General features: G+C 44.0%; 1 protein-coding gene across 1 annotated transcript in view; it reads right to left on the reverse strand.

The window, feature by feature from the left end:
• Window positions 1-16,991, reverse strand: part of ADAM12 (ADAM metallopeptidase domain 12) — a 168,248-nt gene that overhangs the window by 13,272 nt on the left and 137,985 nt on the right. The window contains exons 12-16 of the mRNA XM_056495215.1: window positions 15,010-15,187; window positions 10,136-10,225; window positions 8,755-8,950; window positions 1,576-1,684; window positions 1,287-1,485 (exon numbers count right to left, since the gene is read on the reverse strand). Of these exons, the coding sequence (XP_056351190.1) occupies window positions 1,287-1,485; window positions 1,576-1,684; window positions 8,755-8,950; window positions 10,136-10,225; window positions 15,010-15,187 (772 nt within the window). The remainder of the gene's footprint in view (window positions 1-1,286; window positions 1,486-1,575; window positions 1,685-8,754; window positions 8,951-10,135; window positions 10,226-15,009; window positions 15,188-16,991) is intronic.

Consider the following 16,991-nt stretch of genomic DNA (forward strand, 5'->3'; position numbering starts at 1 on the left):
ACAGTGCAGCAGCTCCCAGAATTCTGATCACATTAAAATGGCTGCGTTTCAAATTGTGCATCTCCAGTTGAGAAAACCCAAGAATATTTAAATTCATATTCTTAATCCATAATACAAATGCACTAATGTCCTCAAAGTAAAACATACAATTTCAGAAGTATTAGCCTGTGTATTCTATAGTGTGGATGTGTATGATTAGATAGATTAGAAAGATTAAATACTCATTAGTAAAACATAATGGGGTGCTTTCTCAGTGCTTTGAAAAGACTTTTTATAACAGATTGACTTAGAAATGTTGTAAGGGCTGTTTTCCTGTAACAGAGCTGTGGTTTCACTGGGGATGGATTTCAAACCTCTTCCCAGCACAGTGAGATAATCCAGTGTAATTCAAAAGCATTCAGAAATTCAGAGGCTTACTTGAATTTACCACAAATTATCAAAACACTTGTTTTCCCCCCTTTTTGCTAGCAATCCACTGAGGCTATGGAAACCTCCTTCATTTCAATGGCTCTTGGACTCACATTCCTCCTCCCCCTGTAAACTCATGGCTGCCTCCCATCTTTCTCAGTTGCTTTCCTCACAAAAGAAAAACTTAGAATGACACAGCCATGTGAAATCTGGGCTGCATTCACAGTGGATAATTCACAAAGTTTGCAAAACACAATTGCAAAAATCAGTTTTGGTGGCTGAGCATCAATGGGTTTATGGTTTTCAAAGAGTGCATACAGAGATAGGTTTTCCTGCATGAAAAAAAAAGAAGTGGGGAGCCATAATCAGAAGATAAAATACATTTTGAAACCTAAAGTGAAGTTAATGACAATTTTGCAATGCCAGAGATGCTGGGAAAGGGAATACATTGAACTCAGGAATTCATCAATAAGCCTGCAATGTATTCTGCTGTACTTATTTTGCAGAAAACCTCAAGCCCCCATGGGCAGATATTTGGGACTGTCTTCAAAAAATCAGTCATAAACTTAAGCAACTTGCATTGCACAGAATCCCAGGATGGTTTGGGTTGGGAGGGACTTTAAAGCTGCTCTATTTCGCCCCCCCTGCCATGGCCAGGGACACCTTCCACCAGATCAGGTTGCTCAGATTTACATTTGAAAATCTATAATCCAGAACAGTGGCCAGAAGGGAGTAAAATCTGTCTCAGTCTGAGCATGAGAAGCAATTATTTTGTGGGGGGAGAAAAAAAAAAGAAACAAAGAATAAAGAAGCACAAAACACTCGGCAGAACGATGCTAGTGATGTTCCCCTTGTCTGGGAGTATTCCAGAATCTTACCTTTCCATCTTCACACTTGGTTCCTGCCAGCACCAGCCCAGGGTCAGGCATATCATCCCCCAAATACACGTGGGTGCCACGGCACAGGATCTTTCCCCCCTCCTGGAGTGGGATGTTGGTTTCTATGGAAACAGCATTGGTACCAATCACGGGTCTGTTCGCTCCTCCTTGGCACTGGATTTTTCCACACTTGGCATCCCTGGTGGGAACAAACACAACCAAAGAGCAGGTGAAGCATTCCCAGTGCCCTCTCCCAGCCCCTGTTGCTGCTGGCAGGGACAGGCCCTACCTGGGTTCACATTTGGCAAAGGAGCTCTTGGAGTCCTTCCCGCAGTTGCCGTAAGGGTCTCCGGCAGAATTGACTCTCTCAAAGCAGATCCCAGGAGCGGGTTTCGCACCTGAAACAAAACCTAATCAGAACTTTCATCTCATACAAGGTGTTTTTAATAATTTCCTTTGAGCTCTGCTGGTGCTTTAGGGGAAAGGGGGGATGTGAGCTGCATGTTGATGAGGCCCAACAAAACAGCGGTGCTGGATCCGCATGCTAATGGAAGGGTTTGGATGTGTGGGATTGCCAGGGCTGTTTGTCTCTCCTGGCAGTGCTGAGCACCAGACAATGCAAGCTCCTTCTCTTCCAGGATTTCTCAAGGTGATAGCCCTCTTGCCAGTCCTCCTAGGACATAAAAACTTCTAGCAAATACCAAAGGCCAGCTGGAAAGTTAACTCCCTTCTTTTGCAGGAGTCCATGCTCTAGTGAGACCCCATAGAACATTCTTTTCAAGAAAGGCCTGTTTCAAGAAAGACTGCAATTGAGAACAAGACAACAGAAAAAATCCACTTGTAAACTGGGTGTTAAGATATGAGGACCTGACAGGGCAAAGGGAAATGTGCTGCTATTAACTCAGGCTGAAGTGGAGACGAAAGGAACCCATCCTACCTTAACCCTCAGGACATCCACTCCTGAGGGGAAAGACTGACATGGAACAAGGGACATTTCTGCCATGGTGGTAGAAATGGGAATCTGGGAGTTCAGGCAGCATCTGGTTCTTATCTACTGTGGTCTTTTCTGATAGGGGCATGTCCTGATGGCAAAGGAACTTCCCTGGTGGGAGTAGGGCTGGAGAGGCTTGTGCAGGCAGATTATTCATCCCTGCACTTCACAAGTTCAAGGGTACTATTAGAGCACCTCTTCTAATGTTTTATACACACAATCTCCTGCTCATTTCCCTCCAGACTATAACCAATTATAGAATATCTGGGGGAAGATCCATCTGCTCACCTGGAATGTGGAAGAGGTGAAGGATGTGCTGCAACAATTCATTAGTCTGTGTATTGGAATTTAATCCCTTTGTTCTACAGCGAAGTGTGGCTTTCATTTCCAGCCAATAATTGCTGCTTCTTGCAAGATTAAGAGGCCCTTTGTTAGGGCTCTTTACTACTCTGTATTTTCTTTCCATGAAAATAATTAACAGCATCATCAAGTCACCACCACTTCAACTTCTCCAACAGGGAGACTGGGTTTGGGCAGAAAAGGAGCTGAGGAGAAACTCTAGCTAAAACTCTGATCAGAGACCTGCTAGCTGCATTTCTTTTTGTGCTTTTGACAGATCAGCCAAACTAAAGCAAAAAGAACTTGGCAGCAAGTGATGTGATAGCCCAAAGGCTGAGAATATCCCATTTCTACAGTGCTCCTGATCTTTAGCAGAGACAGAACATTTCAACTAATGCTACATTTTGTCAAATGTTTTGAGCCCCTTCCAAGTGTGTATGCCTCTAACTGTGGGTAAAACATAGCATTTATTTAAGCCAGCCTCAAGATTTAATTTGAAAGCCTTCAAAGAGGAATTTTTTTTTCCTTAAAAAAAAGGGGGTCAGATTCCTGGAGAAGAAAATACAAATATGATTGTAAAACTTCCAGCTAGCACGGATCTTTTCACTAAAACTCAGAGATTAAAACTTCAATTAATTATCTGCATTTTATAGTCAGAAGCTTGACTAATACTATATACTGCTGAACAGCAATCTAATGCTATTAAGGACAAAATATTAAAACATGGAGAGGCTTAAGATGGCACCCTCTTTTCCTTCTAACATTTTTACATGCTGAAACTGGAAAATTCAGAAAGAAAGGCACAGAAGGAACAGAACATGAGCTGTTGGTTCCCTGGAGAGAAGGACAAGAGCTTGAAATTCTTTGGAAGATTATGATCAAGCTTGCTGAGTTCAGAATATTTTTTCAAATCTGGAACTATTAAAAGGGACTCACACAGGATTCTTTCAATTCCTTTTCATTAAAGTTCAAGCAATAACAGAAAAAACAACCAAAATTAACAAAAACATCCAGACAAGGCACTGTGCAGGAAGAGCAAAAGTTAAATTTCCATTTTCAGCATGTGGATTCCTCCTCATCTCCCCAGGGTGGGCACACTGTCTGTTCAGCTCAAGACAAACATTACCATGTGCATATTCTATAGCAGCTTTGGAAAGGCTGGGGAGGGAAGGAACATCTGGGAGCAAGAGGCAAAGGAAAGCTGTTTTTCCTAAAACTGCTTTTTCCAAACCTGCTTTTTCTCCCACATGAGCAAGGACCAGCTTGTGCAGCCCTGGTTGTAGGCAACTGCTCTGGGTCTTGTTTTTGGCCAGGAGCCTGAGCCCCAGCCCAGCTGATGCCATGGAACTGCAGTGGCTCCCTTGGAGATGTGGCAGCAGCAGCCAGACCCAGACACGCTGTCCCCTCAGTGCTGCCCCTCCCAAAGCTGCCAAAAGCCAAATGAATGCTCATGTCCCATGCTCTGACTGCAAGGGATGTAATAAAACCTTATTCTAGGAATGGTGTTAAAAAGGGAGAGCACTCACTGAACACTGAGGGAGTTTAAGGTGTTTCTCTTCCACCTGCTGGAAGCTTTGTGTGTGGCTGATTTTCTCCCTGAATTCAGAAGCCAAGCGTTGCAGAGATGATGGAAAGCAGCCCACAGGAAGGGAAACACATCTGCAGGGTCCTTGCAGGGCTCAGACACTGAGCTTTAACTCCAGCTAATGACACTTGACAAGAAAAAGGATCTCATGGAGCACAAAGAAACACTCCCCTGCCAGGCTTGGAGCAGTCTATGTGCAAACACCTGGTACCCAATGATCATCTGCAGCCTGGAAACCAAAATCCAGCTTCAATTTCTGCCTTTGGTATCCAACCAGGACTTGGGATTCAGATGGCTGTTCCCTCTCCCCACTGGCTTCTCACAATATTTGCACTTTTTTATGGATGAAAACATATCAGAGTGTAAGATGCTGAACAGATGGAGCTACCAAGTTAAAAGGAAGTTTTCAGAAAGTGCTTATAGAAGAGAATTGTAATGTTGTGTTTCTAGAGGAAACCCATTTATCATGACTGCACCACATAAACTGAAGCAGAAAGTCCTGTCTTCCTCTATTTTCTACCTCTGCAGGCAGAGGCAAAATGATTTGTGAAGGATTTCTGGTGGTTATTAAGTGGTTTGAGCTGGATGAGCAGAGTTTATTTCACTTTGCTATTGGTAATTATAGTATCATGACCCTGTAATTAAGGTCCTGTCAGCCCTTCCACACCAAGCCTCATTCAAAGGATTAAACCAGCCCTTGGAAGCTGCAGAAGGTCAAAGCTCACCACTGTAGCTGGCAGCCTGCAGATTGTTGGGTTTTTTCCTCCAAATGTGGATATTGATGAGCCCACTTCTTTCTCTATGCAGTTACAAAAAAATAAAATAATAAAGAAGAGAAGTTGCAGGGCACAAAAATGCTGTGTCATTTCAGACCTGCTGCCATAGGAAAGCACCAACAGCCTCTTGAAAGGAATGAGGGGAATTTCTGACCATGGTGCTGATTCCATGAACACCAGAAACATCCTCTGCCAGTCTGACAGCAGAAAAAGGAGATATTTCAGTTCAGTTCCCAGCTGTCTGTGGGTGGGCAGAGGGGAAAAAACAACCTCTGAGTAACAGGCTGGAGCTCTGTGGCTGCGCCAGCCAGCACCATGAATAAATTTTCAAATAAATATAAGCATAAAAATCACAGGTCTCTGTCGTGAGATCTGGGTTTCAGCTCATTAAATTTGTTTTTGCTGCAAAGCAAAGATTCCACAAGCTGTCTGTGGCCTCTCTCCCCATCCTGGTGATCCCTGTTCTGTCTGGGCAAGAGCAAGATGGGGTTGAGCATTTCTTTGCATTTAAGAAGAATGATGTCACCACCCCTGAGAATATTATTTAATATCTTTCCCATCTCCAGAAGAAAAAGGCCTGGCCATAAATCTGTGCTTATCAAAATAGTTTGATTTCACTGAATTCAGAAAATTGCAGCGCTTAGACAATCAGCTTTTTTTCAAAAGCAAATTAACAATGGTTTGGTCAGATATTTGAGGTGGGCAGCCCATTTATTTTGTGTCTGTAGGGTCCTTCATGGCAAAACCTGCAAAGTTCTCCCATGGTAACAAATATTGACAGATAAATTAAGAATGTTCCTGCCTAAACAAATGGCCATGTCCATGCAACACATTTAAATGTCTTCTAATTATTAAATCAATGCCTGCCATTGGCTCCCCAAAATCATTGGTTTTTTTCCCACTTGGGGAAATACAGGAAAACAAATTGACAAACTTCCCTAAAGAATCATTTCCTTGTCAATGCAGGAAAAGCCATGTGTTTAAAGTTGAGAATCTTCTGTTGCTTGGTGATCAATGATTTCTCTGTCTCAAGCAGCTCCATCTGTGTATCTGTTTCTCCTGGAAAATGCCAGTGGAGTCACAGACACCACACAAAGCATCACCACTGATATATTTTTCAGTCACTGCTATCAACAGGTCAGATCAGTGCAATTTGATATTTTTGAATTTTTGGTGACTAAAAAAGGTCACCAGCAGTTCCTGCTCCCCAAGGATAAAAATGACATGAATTATGGAGGGAGAGAGAATGGAGAGCTCTGGGTGTTCTGGGAGCAGACTGGAATCAGCCTGGGCTCTGAGAGGAATTCATGGCTATTTTCAGAGACTGTCCCCAGGAGCTCCTCCCTTCTCCTTCCTACTGCTTTCCATACAGATAAGAAAGAGAAGAAAAAAAAAAAATCCTCTATTTTATCAAAATCACTGTGTTGAGAGTAACAAAAACAACCCCAAGGAAATGCAAGTGCTTTTCTAGAAACAGGTTCCCACTGCTCAGCCTAATGTAAACAAGCTCTGACAGTGTTCATCATTTTCCTTTAAATAGATCTAAAAACATGAAGATTGACATTTATCATTGAGCTTCTGGACATCTGTAACCTGATGAATCAAGAAAGATGTACAAGGGAAGACATTAATAAGAAATTCAATATACCGAATATTATTTTAGGAAAAGTTATTGTATTTTGTTCTGCATGGATTTCTCCTGCTGGGAAGAAGAAAATAAGGAGAGAATGAAAATGAATTGTAATTTGTTTTTTTTTTTTTTTCAGAGGGGAGAATTTATTTTTTAAAATCATGAAACTACTTCACTCCAACACAGGCTGTTGTTAAAAACAGTTCTAATCAGACACAACAAACTGGAAAAAAGTTCCAGTGTATATTTTTGATACAAAGTCCAGAGACAACATCTCAGAATGTCAAATCTCTCTGTGTGCTGCAAGCAAGGCTGGAAAGATGTGTAGTTTTTTAAATCTGTACCATGATACTTTTCTAACTGCATGAGCCACCCACCTCTCTTCCTTTTCCAGCCCACATCTGCCAGCTCCTACTTCAGCCAGATGTGTGATAGAGCAGTGCATAGTCACATTTCTACTCTTTAAATCCAGAATACAGGCATTATTTGAAGTGTACAAGGCCAGCTGGATGGGGCTTGGAGCAACCTGGTCTAGTGCAAGGTGTCCCTGCTCATGGCAGGGGGTGATGATCTCTAATGTCCCTCCAGCCCAAACCATTCTGGGATTCTCTGTTTATTTTAATTTATACTTCAAAAAACGTGGCAAGAATTAAGACTTTCAGTTCAGGTTTGGTCATGTCCCATCTGCCCTATTTAAAATCTTTATCCTTGGGCCTTCCCAAGACAAAACCAAAGGGTATTCTAGTCAGAGCCTGTTTGAACTTTGTTCTTAACCAAACATCTTGCTCATAAACACACTCCCACAGCCTGGGCCCTGGAGCCTCCAGCTCAGCACTGCCCATATTGAACAGTCCCAAGAAGGAAGACAGGAATGAATTAGGGGAGCCCAGGGCTTTGGTGGAATTGCTGTGTTAGGAAGCAGACCTGGCAAGGAGCTGAACAATTCAGCTCCTTGACCTTTAGAGGAATTTTTCTCAGCCCCTGAAACCACGAACAGCCTGACCGAGTAACTTTCCACAGCATGGGAAACTGGTTCAGGAGGAGATTTCTGCTTTCTGCAAGAGAAAACGTCTCTGTATCCAGGGATTAGCAGTCCCAGTCTGACTAAGACTGGAGGCTATAATTGTCCATGGCTCTATGAGCTCACATCAACCCTACGACACGCGTGGGATTTGGGGCACGCTTTGTTCCATGGGAGGAGTTTCATTTGGAACTGCAACTCCTGAACGTGTTCTTCCACCCACCTGGCCAAGCTGACCTGCTGCCTGTACCACTGGGGCTGCTTCTTGAGATGCTTTAATGCTCTTTTAAAAAGAGATTGTAAAAAGTCCATGTTCTCTGGGAAGGAAACAGATAAATTCTTCAGTGGAGTTCTGCGGAGGGTTTTGACCAAGGGAAACATCTGTGTGCCATTATATTGATACAGAAGTTTTGGAGAAGAGTTAGAGATACTGAATTGAAAGGGGCTGGAAATTTGACCTTAAAAGAAATAATTATGCCTATCTCTAAGTAATGCTTCTCCTTAGGAGAGGTAAATGTTTTTAAAATTTGAGACAGAAGGTCAGAGATGCTGAAGGAGATATGATTTGGATTCATACCAAAATGCTGAGTTAATACTTGCACTGCAGTGGAAGGGTCACAGGGCTTTATAGAAAGGTGAACAGCTTTCCTGGGATAGATGCTGAGAACAACTCAAGAACTCATGTTACCAGATTTCTACAAAAAGGGAGCAAATTCCCACAGGAGAATAAAATCCCTTTCTGCTTCAGAGCACAGCCTGCTACAAGCACTGCCAGGAGGCAGTTTCTAGGTGACACCAGTTAATAAAACACACACAATGATCCAGGAGTCTCATGTTAGTGTCAGAAGCTGAACCCTGCCTGGGATGGAGCAGACACATCTGTTTTGCAGATGAGCTGGGAAGCTCACCCAGCAGCCTGAAAAGGGCTGTGATTTCAACCTGCCAGGAGCATCCAGCACCTTGTGGGGTGACATCAGGCCATATCAAAGTCAGGAGGAAACCATTTGTCCAAGCCCACCCATCCACTTGCAGCACGCGACAGCGAATCGAGGCTGGAACGAACCACCCAGCAATTCAGTGCTGACCCTCCAGGTGTTTATCGCCCCCCAGGCCTCTGGCAGCTCACCTGGGCCCCAGAGGGTGATGCACTGCTGCTCGTGGGTCTGGCAGATGCCGTTGTAGCAGTAGCCATCCACGCCGTGGCAGGCGTGCCCGTCGTGCAGGTAGACGTTGGCCGGGCACTGCGCGCTGGCCCCGGTGCAGAACTCGGGCAGGTCGCAGGAGTTGCTGGACTCCCGGCAGGAAATCCCCGCTGGTTTGAGCTGCAGAGCAAACACAGCTCCATGGGCTGTGCCTGGCTGGGTCAGCCATGCAGGGCAGGGCAGGGGTTGCACAGCTCTGCTCTGAGCCGTGCTGGGAGGATGTGGCAGGAAGGAGGGTCAGATGAAGCTGCACACACGGCTCACGACAAAAGGCAGCCCCAGCCCTGATGTTTGCAAGTGGCTCTTCCATTGTGTCTGAACACAAAAACTCTGGCAAGGAGGATGGGGAGCACTGGGCTGAAGTCAGATCAGAGATTTTCCATCTGGCACAGCGGATCACAGAACACTGGGCCACCAGCCCACTTGACTGTGGATTCAGATGCCCAACAATTCCCAGGCTGGAAGGTTCAATTCAATGACCTTGAACCTTAATAAATCTATGGAGTTACATTTCCTGCATGGAAATGTTGTTTTGATGGGCATCAAGATCTCTCAAACTTAATTACAACACTAGTCCATGTAACTGTTTCTGTCCTGCACTGATTTCCATGGAAAATGATATTTTTTTGGAACAGATGGTGGAATGTGCCCATCTGAACATTCACTCCCAACAGCAGCCACAAAAGTTGGGTGTGCTCTGGGAGCAGCCCTGAATTTTAATCACATTGCCTTTGGTAAAAAGCAAAGGACATGAAGATTGATTTTGCTAAAAAGCAACTCCTGGCTGTGGGGATCCCTTGCTGCTCCAAGCTTGTGGGTTACCACAGACATGATGGCAACTTGCTGGATGCTTTATTAGCCCATGGGCAAGGGAGGGCCTGAGAATTCCAGCAGGTAAATACCTCTGGTAAGTTGGTTTTATAGAATGTTAGGAGACCACAACAGCTGATGATCTGCTATTAAAAATACATATGCTTCCCCCAAAAAGGAGAGTTCAGCATTTAATGACTGCTTGTCATGTAGGAATGAGAAAAATTAAAGCATACAAAAGTTCATGAAAAGAAGTTTCACATGAGCAACTGAAGGGGTCACAAACAGCACAGAGAGAATTTTAAAAATCAGTTGATCTGCTCCTTCAATAATTTATATTTTGGGAATTTTTTAATTGCTCACATGACACACAAGTGTCTTAACGCTTATCAATATCAATTTACTTGTCCTCCATCCTTGCTTACTGCACTGGAGCAGGGGAAAATGCAGAATTGTGCCCTCCCCACCTGCAGAGAGAGATTTCCCGTGGCCCACCTGGCAGTCCTCGCAGCAGAGCCCGTGTGCACACACTGCTCCAGGCTTCAAGGCACAGGTGGTTGCGTTGCAGCACCGGTTTGTGCATTCCTGCAGGAATTTGGGAGGGTAAATCAGAGCAGACAATGTTCAGTCACAATGAGCCGTAAGTCAAGAGGCTGCCTATAGCTCTGCCAAGAAAAGCTGGGCATGAAATCATGAATTATGCATGAAATTCAACAACCTGATCCAAACAGCCTTGTCTGCCCTCAGATTCAACAAGCCCAATAAGTGTAGTAGAGCCAGAGAAGCTGCTGAGGAGGGCTGGTTTATTCCAGCTATGGATCTAATCCTAAATATCACAAACAACCCAAGTGTGCTGACACCAATGCTGATGGAGCCCTGGGGTGTTGGATTTCCACAGGAACCAGTGGAATGGTTCCATTGCCTCCAGAGAGGATCCAGGAGGTTTGTGATTGCAGAGCATCACAACTACAGCTCTATTTTGTGATAGCTGCTGGCCAGGCTCCTGTTTGGATGGAGGCTGGGGCTGCCACAGAGGAAGACAACGACACGATTCCATGTAATCCCTTATCAGAGTACAGCAGTAATAGAGCTCTGAGATATGGAATGAACATGAATTGCAGCCTCACTCACTGATACATCCCAATTTCACACTTGTGGATTAGATGGTGCCGTGTGTGGGCTCCTGCAAACTTTATTGTCAGTAGAACGAGCTTGTAAGGAGCCTCAGAAAAGAATGGATTTGTTTTTCCAAGATAATGCCCACAAGCTGCAAGTTACACCAGCTGAGCTGGAATCTCATCTCTCTCACAGAAATAGCAGCAGATAAAATTGCTCTTCAGCTGTGTTAAGTCTGTTTGACTTAGCAAGGGATCACTAACCATAGAGGGAGCACAGGAAGAAGGAGGGGGTTAGAGTGATGTTCACAGCTCCTTGTTACTTCACTGGCTTCTCAAAGCTTCCCAGCTGGAAGGCAGGGACTGACTGACCAGCAAAAACCAGAAGGATTCTCAGCATTTCACTGTATTTTAGGTAATATCTTCCTGGATGTGCAAAGCCAACTGTGCTCTGAAGCAGAGGAACAACTTCCTGCTCCTGTTTTTGATCACCGGAAGGCAGCAGGCTACAGAAATATTCCTGGGCAGCTGCTGCATGTCAGGAGTAACATTCCTCTGCACAGAGGCACCTTTTATAAATTCACCTCCAAAACAATCTGAGATAAGCAGAGCAGAGTGTCAGTTCCATTAAAGTCCTTCTGAACAGGCAGCAATGCCCCATGCTCTGGCCCCACAGCAGCATTCAGCATTCCACAGGCAGACTGGGATACAGACACAGCTCTTCTTCTCTGGAATTTCCAATTGCTATCTCACTTATTGCTCATTGCAGGGAATGAGCTTGGTAAATAGTTTTTGTGCCTGGGCTATCAAATTGTCAGGAATGATTTTAACATAAACAAGCAAAAAAACAAGAAAGGTTCACCAGGCTTTTGGAGGGTGGAGGCTGCCACCTGAATTTATTGCTGTGCTGGAGATTATTGTTGTTATTATTTTTATTGTTAAATAGTAATAAATAATAATAATAATAATAATAATAATAATAATAATAATAATAATAATAATTACAGCAATGATGGGAGGAGGTTTCTCACTGTGGCTCTCCTGGCTCTTCAGAGGAACCAGAGCAGCCCAACCCCAGAACAATTCCAGCACCCCCCAGGTGATGTCAGGCTCTGGTTTTTAGGACACCTGGTTTTTATCCTCTCCTTCCTAAGAACACAAGACAGACCCCACTGGGTCAGCCCATAGCTCCTCTGTCCTTGTGCTCCCCTGAGAGCAGCAGTGTTTAGGGACACTGACACCTTCCCAGTCTCCTGCCCTTCCCTTAGCTCCAGGGGCATTTTTAGCACCTGTAAGGGTCAGAGGAAAGGAACTCCCAGGTAACCAACACAGTCAGGGGAGCAGCTCCTTCTGCTTGTTTGAAACCTGCCATTTTCTAACTTCATCTGCTCATTTCTCATGGGGGACAATCTCTCCTCACTCACCCTTTCCATTCCCCTCACGATTTTATCAGCTTATGTTGCATTTTCCTTCATTTTCTTCTTTTCCAGCCAGAGCCCTTTTGAAACTTTGAACCACCTTATTGCTTTTCTCTCAATCTTTTTCCACTCTGCTTTATCTCCCTGGGATCAGGGAGGGGTAGGGAAAACCTGCACAAGCAGTTTCAGGCACAGCAGATTTATAGAGGTCTACTGGTGCTTTGTTTTGTTTCCCTATTTCTCCCCTAGTACTTTCTAACAGCCTATTTACCTTTTAGACCACTCCTGAGCACTGGGCTGACATTTTCATGAGACTATTTATTGCAATATGAAGTCTTGTTCCTCCATGGTCAGAGTCAGCTCAGAGTCCATCATCTTCTTTGTGTTTTTGGAATGTGCATCACTCCTCAGTGAGTCCCATTTTTCATCTTAATGCCTGTTCCAGCAGCCTCAGAAGGTTTCTCTGCAGTCCTGCACAGCCAGTTTTCATCTCTAGCAGCCTCACTAATATCATCAGCAAATTAAAGACTATTCCTCTTCCCAGGCTCTTTATGAAAATGCTGAGTTGTGTAGTCCCCAGGACACATCTCATGGATTCAGCACAGCAGATCTCCTTCCAGAGCATGAAATGGATGATTTACACCTGATTATATGTATTTCTTTTCCTTTAACCCAATTTTTGCCCATGCAGTTTTCTCTCCTTCACAGCTGCTCAATCTCCAAGAGAAGCTTTGGTGGAAGGTTTGGTCCAAAGCCTCTCTGAAGTGCTCACAGGCTGCAGTGACAGCCCTGTCCCTTCCCATCCACTTGTTAAACCCTTCAGAGCACTGTGATGGATTTCTAAGACAAGATTTTGAAAGAAAAGATTTTGTAAGACAAGAGTTCCTGGCACAAAAGCCGTGTTGACTCGTCCCTGGCATCTCACAGCTCTTTGGGCACTCACTCCTAATTACATTTGGAAGTAATTTGTCTGACTTCTGAGTTAGCAATTTGTAGTTTTCTGTTCCCCTTTGCAGCTGGTTATAAAAGACACATTTTCATCTTTCAAGGACTGAGGGTTTTTACTTCTCTTCATTCTTTTATGTTTCCATCTGTAATCTACATTAATCCTCCTTCCACAGACACTGCAGCACATCAGGCATTTTTGGCCATATAATCTAAAATTTTTAGGATCATAAAATCATAGAATAGTTTTTGTTTGAAGGGACCAAAAATCATCCAGTGCCGCCCCTGCCCTGGCAGGGACACCTCCCACTATCCCAGGGTGATCTCAGCCCCAGTGTCCAACCTGGCCTTGGGCACTGCCAGGGATCCAGGGGCAGCCACAGCAAATCTGGGCACCTGTGCCAGGGCCTCACCTCCCTCATGGAAGAATTTAATCCTAATATCACTCATTCTTGGGGTACTGCAACACTATGGACAGAACTCAGCTGGTACAAATGACTGGGAAGTGAATTAGTAACTAATAACACAAGTTTTCACCACTCAGATTAGAGCAGTAAACCAAATTTAATTGCACCCAAGCTGCAGTTTTTTCCAATATAACTAAAAAGGCAAAAAGACAGTAAGGAGAGGCAAATCAAGCCAGTGCTTGCTGACATTAAGTGGCTTTGACTTGAAAAGGTATCACAAAGTTCAGAAATGAAAACAAGAAAGATAACTGGGTTAGAAAGGCATTTGCAAGCTGCTTGCACTCTATTGACTTTAAACAAGGAGATAAGGCTGCTTCCTCCAACCCTGTTACCCTCAAGAGTGAGTGAACTGTCAGGAAATCCTCAGCTTGGACAAATCCAGTACACTCCATGGGCAGGATGCAGCAGTATCTTGCTGTTTTAACTGCCCCCATCTCTTTTGTCTGTAGGTCCCTATTTATCACAGGAAACAAATCCCTCATCTGCTGCTGCCTTTAATTCAGATAATCAGAGAGAAGTTCAATAAAGCCAATGAGGATGGGATGTAAAAGGGATAAGGATGGCAGCTCAGATATTATTTGACCCCCAGGTTTTGCCTATCTCCTGCTGATCTGAGGATCCTCTGACACATTCACTAAACTAAATGGGACAATCTTTGAAGCAGCAGCAATCTGTCTGGGAGGCAGTGAAGGCTATTTCTGTTGGGAGGTAATAGGCTAGAGGGAAAGAAAAATCCTACAGTGAAGGAGGGAAAAGTCTTGTACCTGAAAACTGAAGCTGCAGTGAAAAGCACCTGGCCAATATGAATATTCCTATTTACATAGTGTTATATATATGGCACAGGGTGCCCAGATTTGCTGTGGCTGCCCCTGGATCCCTGGAACCAAGGCCAGGTTGGATGGGGCTTGGAGCCACCTGAGATAGGGAAAGGTGTCCCTGCCCATGGCAGGGGGGAATGAAATTATCTTTATGGTCCCTCCAACCCAAACCATCCAATGATTTCTCAGCTTCCATGGTTATATTGACATAAATATAAATATAAATATATGAGTGGCTTCTCATTAATGGAAACAAACCCTCAACTAACGAGGGTTTTCTTGAGAAATTCGAGCCAAGTTCTCAAACTTCTTTTGAGTTTGGCTGATGAGCTAAGGCTGAAAGGAACTTCTAGGAGCAGGAGGTCATGGCCAGTCTGCTGGACAAGCCAGGCTTTGCTCTCCAAGGATGAACTGAGCACATTCTTAACCCAAGCCCTGCCTGAACTTTGTCAATGCACTTGAGACTCCCTGCACTTCTGAGGTTTAAGGTGATGGGATGGAAGCAGAGAAGGGAGAGTTGTTTTACACCAAACACACCAAACCAACCCTCCACTGTCCAAAACCTGCAGGCAGGACATGAGCAGTGACCCCCAGGTGGTGCCTTACCTCAGGCTCCCCACAGTCACACTCCTCTCCATCTTCCACATAGCCATTCCCACACTTCTGGCCACCAAAGGACTCCTTGGCTTCAGGCAGGTTAAAGAGGCACATTCCCACTCCTTTCTCCAGGCTGTTCTCCAGGTCCTTTCTACTGCAGCTGCTGAAGACCATGGGGAATGGATAGCTGGAGAAAAACCACATGGAGACAAAAGGAAGGTTGTTATATGAGATGAAAACCTCTCTCTCCTGCCACATGGTGACATTTTAGCACATCTGTGCCTCAGCCAGAAGATTGTGTTCAGTTTTTATCACACAGAATGAGATAGAGCAATTCACTGTGAAATCAAGCCCAATACAATAATAATAACAATAATAATAATTTCTGACTATGAGTAAAGGAATTTTCACTTTTTCACTTCATTTTGTAGCTGCTGTTAAGGACTGGAAGTGTTCACATTTGAAATTCCTTCTACTCTCTTTTGCATATGGAGTTATAATGCAAATTGTGATTGTGAGCCTAAAGAAATGCTGGGTTTGCAAGTAATGCCCTGCATTTACAGGACTGCAAAAGATCCTAATCCTTCCTGGAAAATTCAGCCTCAAATGGCAAATTTATTCATCTTGCTCTGCAGAATGGCAAACTTCCTGCTCTTTTCAGGAAAGAAAAAAAGAATAAAATTAAAAATCCACTGTTACTTGATAAGAGCCTTCTGCAATTCATCAAAGCTGAGCTTGGGATCTGCATGATTAAGGCAAAGACAGTTTTTATTTTAAATCAGCAGGACTGTAAAGGGGCTGTGCTGGAATTATTCCTGTTTGGAATTCCCAGTGCAGAGTGCAGGATTGGGCCCTGCTGTGCAGACACTGCTTTTGCAAAACACCCAGACTGTGCAAACAAACCCATCCTGTGCAGTACAAATATCAGCAGATAATTGGTGTTTTCCTCTGGCAGAACTTAATTCTGTTTCTGCTGATGGATGTCTGCAGTTTGCCCTGCAGAGGAGACACCAAGGGACACAGCTCTGTGTCCAAGGGCTGCTCTGGGCTGAGATGTCCTGGAACCAGAATGGTTTGGGCTGGAAAAGGACTTGGAGACCATTTCATCCCAGCTCCAGGGGCACCTTCCACCACTCCAGGGTGCTCCAAGCCCCATCAGCTTGGCCATGGTCCCTTCCTGTGGCTGCTCCATCCGCAGCTTCTCTGTGCCAGGCTCTCTCCACCTTCACAGGGAAGTTTTCCCAAATATCTCACATCCACATTGAATTACACTGAACCTGTGCCACAAACACATTGTAGAGCAGCTTCTCCCCTGACTCAATACCTTTGTCACTGCCTGCTCCAGCAGTAACTCAACATTTCAGCAGCCCACGAGCCAACCTGGCAATTTCACTTTATTCACTGAGAGCTTTGTGTCACCCACGTGTTATTAGGATTGTTATCCTTGCAGACAAGCAAGATAACAGAGAGAAATTCTGCACTGCTGAACTTCAGACTTCCATTAATCTCCTGGTGTTTCTGATATCCTCAAATGAAAAGCTTGTTTTGGGGATGATGATGCCCGTAGGTCTTTGAAAGGATAATTTCTATTAAAAAGAAAGAAATGTTTGGCAACTACAAATGCAATAGAGCTTCCTATGCTGACATAAGGAAGTTAATTAGGATCTTCTAGAAGGTTATGGATACATTACAGAACAGAATATATTTTGTGCCTAGTTAAAATTACCTCTTTTACAGTTTCTTTTGCAATAAAACAGCCAGCTCATTGGAAAAGAACATAAACATGAGTCTGAAGAAGAAAATAATTTTCCAATATCACTATAGGGCTTGTCAAGTTAAAGTAAACAGTTTTGAGTTTCACTGACATATGACTTCAGAAAGCTAATAGGCATCTCCGTGTAATAAGCTGATTGCTGGAAAATATCAATGTTTCAGCAAAATGACAGAGACTAAGATAAATAAAGAAATTTCAGAATAGCAGGAGGTAGGAG

Source organism: Oenanthe melanoleuca, chromosome 6 (genome assembly GCF_029582105.1).
Source record: "Oenanthe melanoleuca isolate GR-GAL-2019-014 chromosome 6, OMel1.0, whole genome shotgun sequence".
NCBI classification, from domain to species: domain Eukaryota; kingdom Metazoa; phylum Chordata; class Aves; order Passeriformes; family Muscicapidae; genus Oenanthe; species Oenanthe melanoleuca.